We start from the raw sequence: 6,738 nt of genomic DNA on the forward strand, positions 1-6,738 counted from the left end.
TTGAAAAGTCATGCACGATGGGGGAATAAAAAAAAAAAGAAACCGCAACACCCCCGCCTCCACTGAAGACATTCTCTGTTTAAACCATTCCTACACCATGCATTCATGTCAACTGCATCATATTGATTTGTTCTACAATGTGATGTGGGTTTACTAAAGGATTATAGGGCTGCACACATGCTTTTTATAAATTCTGCATGCATGGCTGATTTTGTCCTAGTATATTATACATCAGTTAATTCCTTTTGTTTGTTTGTTTTTGTCTCCAGTGATGCAGAGGACCATAAACCTCTAAAAAAAGGAAGCCGGACACCTTCAGACAGAACTGTGAAAAAAGAAGATAGTGATGATAGTTTAGTTGACTATGGAGAAGGTGTAAATGGTCAGTTCAATGAGGATGGCTCCTTTATTGGACAATATAGTGGCAAAAAAGAGAAAGAACCTGCAGAAGGAAATGAAAGCTCTGAGGCTCCTTCTCCTGTAAATGCCATGAATTCATTCGTGTAACCACAGAACTTGATCCCCTTGTATCTTCCATTTGTTTAAAGCACTTGTACATCCTCCTCCTCATACTATGAACATGCAGGTAACGGAGCTCCTCACCACAAGATATTAATGCTGTGAGAATATGCAGGTCAATACAGGTTTACAGCATAATGACACATTAAGTGGTATGTTACTATGAATCAAAAGACAAAATTCGAATTTTGTTCAGAACTTGAGTATTTTTACTTTTTTTAAAAGGAACTGACACAAACAATAACATCAACTTGTAATTTTGTTTCCTGTTGAAAATACAGTAAAATGCATGATAAAAAAAAGAAAAAAAAAAAGCTACACAATTCACAGATAAACTCACATACACTATAAAAACATGGTTTGACAATTTGTTATGCAGTCCTCAGCTGAATCCCTGGATATGAATTCCGTTTTCATTGTCAGAGTGTTATAGTAGTATTATATAGAACTTCAATGTCTTTGTGGACATTGTTGTGAAATTGGTGACTTAATGTCTAGCTATCATATGTCTTTTTTGCAAGACAGTTAGGAACAGTATGTACAGTATATAATTGCTAAATGATTTAAGTATGACACTTGCATTTGCTGATGCTTAATGAGACCCTATTATCTGCTCTTCGCTCCTATTACTTTATAGCCTTTTTAATCTATCAAGTATTACAGCAGTACAGTGTTCTATTTTTACATCAAAATACATTGAATTGATTTTAGGGCATAAAAGATACGCATTGCAATGCATTTTGGAATTTGTACAGTCACGGGGAAAAAAAAAAAAATATAAAAATGAGAGAAAATATTCCAGAAAACACAGGGCAAAATACATTCAGTGCCTTTATACAATATGCATTCCATAATGTGCTGTACTACTAAATCAGTTGGTGCAGTAAACTGTGATTAGCGGACTACTATCATTGCCAAATAAAGTAAAAATGTGAAGAAGACAAGTGTTATGAAACTGTTGTGCTAAAAATTGAAGGTTTTAAATATTTTAAACTACACAGAAGAGAGTATGATTTTTTTTTTCCCCTTTAAAAATAAAATCAGTGCTTTCTAGACAGTTCCAGCACAACATGTTTTCATGGCCTTAGAAAATTATAAATGAAATAAAACAAAAACAAATCCAGAATTAAATTATTTACTAACACAGCAAGGTACAAGCTCTTGTAAAATAAATTGTTAAACACCCAAACCAGCTGACTACACCAGTGAGAGTGCATTTCCCTCTGTGTCCTGGCCTGATCAGTGTGGCAGCTTTGTAATTATCTACACCCTGAAGCAGTGTCGGGGTTACTGCTGGGAACCACAGATCTCAATCTGACAAGTGCTAATATGGTTTAGTGGTAAAGGGTTACCATGATTGGTTACAAAATCATTTTCTCGCATACTATATCAATCAAATGTTTACCTCCAAATATAAATTTTTATAACAACCTATGGTTGAAGGAATGCTCAGTTTCATTTGCCAATAAATTGGTTTTTCATAACTTGCATCAAGTTTAATTTTAAGTAAGCTTTTTATATGTAGATATTTTGTTGAATTTGTAAATACACTTAAAGCGTAGATGCTATATGCTTCTAGGTGTTACAGACAAATAAACCAAGAAAGCTTACGTTGTACTGTGTAAGAAGTACTATAGCCAATGGTGTGCATGGTATTTTAAAGCATCTACTTAAATATATTATTTTTTTTTTTGCTGTGAAAACAAAATAGTGAACTGTTCTGCTTCTTTACTGCAGATTCCTAATTGAACCATTCAGAGCTTTTGCCAGTGCATTGCGTTAGACCGTACACCTCGCAGCTTTCATGTATATATTGTAGGTAAAGCACAACTGAAGTAAGCTAGCTGCATTAAGATGCTTGTGCACCTTTGAGCTTTCCGTTGATCAGTTTTCTTAATGGGAACCGAAATAATAAATTAATTCTACAAACATTGATCACAAAGCACAAAGAGAACATTTCTTAATAAGATTTGCTAATGGTTTTGGTAAAAGAGAAATACAATTTTATTTAATTGTAGATGCTGAATTATCTGTGCATGTGAGGGTAAACATACAGGCTCACTTCTGTAATAGTGCAACAGATTTTGTATTAAAAATAAATGTGGTTTTAAAATTTTACGGTTTGTTCTGTTTACACTAGCAGTAAAAATGACATCTGATTCACCGTGTAATTAAGAATTCAAACTGGACAAAAGCATGGAACGACTCTGGCAGAAGTTGTTCCCATGATGCTATGGGACTTTAGGCACTGCAGCCAAATTATTTACAGAAAGTTGCATATCTTTACACGCTACCATTTGAAAAAATGTGAATTTGTCTGACCATTTCCCATTGAAAACTCCTGCTATTTACATTTTACTTCCATGGATGCTTTATTTAGTCATATTTCTGCAAAGAAGAAAACCAGACCTGCAAGAGTGAATAAGAGAAAATAAGAATGTTAATTCAAAGTTAAGAGCCCTCAGGTAGGATCCCAAATCAGGATTTTGTGTCGTAAAGGAATTGTCTGACATGGAGAGTTCTGGGTGCCTGTTTTTAAAAGGTACATGAAGTGAGGAAATTTTAAGTAACATCTTTTACAGTGCACAAAATCCATTGCAATGCTTTTTTTCAGATTTTGTCTATTCTGTGTATGAATGGAAACAGACTGGGCAGGACGGCAGCTGCTCTGCAGGGAAGACTGCAGGAAGGCCATGGATTCCAAGAGGTCCAGATGTGCCAGGAAATACATCAGTGTTGACATTTGGCCATGATGCTGGAAAGAGGAATTTTATCACTGAATCAGAAGCCATTCTGTCAGCCCTTCTGTGTGTCATTGGAAAACCATGGCTATTCCAGCCCTTGTCATCTGCATAGTCTCAGTTCTGGCACCTTCAGAAACTGGGCTGCCTGTTTCTCTGTACAGGTATCTGTTGATTTTTCCAGCAATGTGCATTGACTGGGAGATATGAAATACAGCTGTTTGTGTTTTGATTAAAGACTAATTCCTGAAAAGAGGGGTCTGAGCTCCCTGGGCTTTGTTGGGACAAAAGATTTCATACAATAACCATTTTTGGAGACACACATACGTTCCTTGTGCATGTTCCCCAGAGTGTACTGACTAATACGTATAGTTGCTACATTTTCCTTATAGTGAACCTTTGCTTTTGGTTTTCTTCTCACTGAAGTGATTGTGTAAATCCAGAGGGAATTAAAGAGGATACCCCAATTGTAATTTTTCTTGTAATCTATTCTCACATTGATCCTAGGAAAATACAGTTTCCTTCATGTGGCAGAGGCAAAGTGGCAGAAGCTTTGCGTACCATATTCTCTTCATATTCTGCCTGGCCTATTTTAAGACAGAACCTATATAAATAATATACAAAGAAATATTATCTACAGTATGGAATTGTTTTCTTCTCTGAAAGAAGAACTAGGGAGAAAAGAAGGAAGAGGATGAGATTTCAATAATTCCTGAAAAGTAATTGTTGTGTTTCTGTCCCACTCCCTCTCTCAGTCTTCCCCCTTCCTTAGGAAAGAGCATTTCAGAAGGCTGGCAGAAGCAGCAACTGGTATCATGAGAAGATGGAAATAACTGAATGTCCTACTTGTAGGAATCTGCCCCCAAATGATGCCCCCTGAGGTGCAAATACACCTGATGGGCCATCATTTTTTAATCTCTGAAGGGATGTCTTGCTGCAATTTGTGCACATGAAGTAGAAACTTTAGACCAGACTGTCAAGATAAATACATGTCAACAGGACTTTGACAGACAGTAGATGTGATCCATCGTGACTGTAAGTAAGGAGGAAGATTGTGATCCTTGTGATCTCATGACTTTTGGCAACAAAAATATACACAAAGTTCCTTACCATGCTCGCATTCAGATGAGCTGATAAAACATTCATATCATGTTTAATATCCAAAAGATGGATTCTTCATTTGGGATTGGAGAAGTTTGCCCAACTGTGAGTTAGTTTGGCAGCACTGGCGTTGTCCCCCATGGGATAGAATTGAAGCCAGCTTCCAAGTACTAGATATGCATGTTACAAGTTGGAGAGTGAGGCAGGGCAAGAGACAGCCCCTGTCAGTGGGACCTGGCCACGTTTTGACCTGTTCCACTTATCCTGAGGAGCTCAGGTGGAATAAAGAAGTTTAGAAGATAGTGTGGTTTCCCTGACAGCTGAATAAAACCCATGGCATCATGTCAAAAATCTAAGCTGCTGCTGTAAATCAGATTTAATTCTGCCTGGCTTTCTATTATATTTTGGATATTGGTGAAGAGGAGAAAGAATACCTGGTCCCCAGCCTGCCATGTTGCACAAATATGTGTGCCCAGGGTTTTAAACTTGAGCCTTCCAACAGGGAAAGTTTAGGCAGTCTAATTCTGGTGCCTAACTTCTTAAAACTTGCTAGGTCTTGTTCTGCCTCTAGGAATGAACTGCATTTACCTCTGATAATAAACTGTACATGGTATGTCTTCCAGAGGGTACTGCCCTATTTCCCATTCCAGAGGCTTCTGAAGAGGAATGCTTTGGTCTTGAAACCCAGCACCTTACCTGACACAGGATAGCAGCCCCATTCATACATTTTTCTCTGCCTTGTGTTTGCAAAGGTCTAGAGGGCTTCAAGACTTCATAGACCAAAGGGGACTAATTAAGTTTTGTCAATGACAGTATTCAGAATATATTCCAATTAAATGGTCTGCAATATATGTGCTGTTATATATGGAGGGAGAGGCCTCACGGGCATGCTGGCATGAAAAGTTAGCCTGTTTGGTGTGTTAAGTAGAGAAGGAAGCAAAACTGAAACTGGTGGGACAGAGAAAATGAAAAAATCAAAGGTATAATATTGCAGGTTTCTTGTAAAAGAAACTTTTAGGTGGGAGAGGCAGCAGAAGCCCTTACCAGCCTAGAGCAGCACAACCTGCTGGGTGTAGACTGGACTATCTGTTGCTGATGAACAGCATATAACAGATTAATAGTGCGTCATTCTCCTTCTAGAGAGAATTATGTGTTTCAGTTTGGGTTGGGTTTTTTTTTCTATTCATCCAGATTTTGTTTCAAGAAGCTCAGAAGGACTTACTAATCTTAGAAACTTCTGTCATACGTAATTGAAAACTGGCAGTAAGTTTGTAGGTTTGAGGTAGGAGGAATACTCAAGCAGATGGACTGACAAACACACAAAGCAGTTGCTTTAATTGCCTTATTTTTTGAAGCGAGTTAAAGCTATCTCCTGGGAAGCAACTGTGTTCTGTAAGCACAGAGCAAGGCCAGCTGAAGAGAGGCTTTTTCCCTTTGCTTGGGAATTTGACTAGTGGCGGTCCAGTAATTTGGGGCAAGTGGACGTTTTCCAAGCTGTTGAGATAAGATACAAGGGAGCCATACAAACTGTTTGGTAAATGCATAACCTCCATGATGAGGACTCCAAACTGGGAATATCAAAATGAACGTTTTTGAAGAGCTTCTTCAGGAAAAAGAATCGACCAAAAAAAGAAAAGGCAGCAGATTGAAACAGTTGAAACAGTTTCTGGCCAAGTCAGAGGACAGGTGAATGAGAAAAAAGCTGGCATGTACTGGCCACACTTTTTGGGCATATTATATAACTTGAACAATTAGTGAGCCAATTAGCCAGCAAGAACTTTTATTAAGATGGGGTTATTTTTCTTTCCTGGCTTGTTCCCAACAGATTCTTGCTTCCAAATTTTTGCTTTAATAAGAAAACAGCCTCTTCTGATCTATTAAAATTAGGCAATGACCCTCAACTTTATGAAAAGGGGAGCTTGTATATATTTTTCTAAACCAAACTGGTTTTTTGTTAATGTGAGAGGCAGCCCAGTTTTCAATCATTAGCGTTTAAAAATAATTGACCACTAGAGGGAAGTCACAGTTGGTGGTTGGTGGAAGCCTGGGGAAAGCTGCTACCCAAAGCAATGCATCTAAGTTCACGTCACATGAGAAAGCATATACATATATATGCACGTATACAAATACATATATGTATATGTATAAAAAACCATTACAAAATAGCGGCTAATGAGAATTAGGCACAAGTTCATAATGATTTACTTGTTTTGCAAAAAGCAATAATACTATTTGTGTAAGCAGTAATGTTAATGACCTTATTCTAATTCGCCCATGCGTTATTGTGATCATAAATTACTGGGACATTTTGGGCAGAACTGCTGTTCCCATGAGAAGCCCAGAAGCCTAGCCTGCACTGGATACTCTGTAGGCCAGT

The 6,738-nt window shown here is 37.7% G+C and overlaps 1 protein-coding gene across 38 annotated transcripts in view; it reads left to right on the forward strand.

Moving 5' to 3' along the window:
- The window catches only part of NRCAM (neuronal cell adhesion molecule), a 154,965-nt gene extending 151,238 nt beyond the window's left edge, over window positions 1–3,727 (forward strand). For all 38 annotated transcript variants that reach the window (XM_030479233.1, XM_030479242.1, XM_030479244.1 and 35 more), the window contains one exon: window positions 270–3,727. In XM_030479233.1, the coding sequence (XP_030335093.1) occupies window positions 270–507 (238 nt within the window). In that variant the 3' untranslated portion in view covers window positions 508–3,727. The remainder of the gene's footprint in view (window positions 1–269) is intronic.
- The last annotated feature ends 3,011 nt before the right edge of the window (window positions 3,728–6,738 follow it).

This window comes from Strigops habroptila, chromosome 3 (assembly GCF_004027225.2).
Source record: "Strigops habroptila isolate Jane chromosome 3, bStrHab1.2.pri, whole genome shotgun sequence".
In the NCBI taxonomy this organism is placed as follows: Eukaryota; Metazoa; Chordata; class Aves; order Psittaciformes; family Psittacidae; genus Strigops; species Strigops habroptila.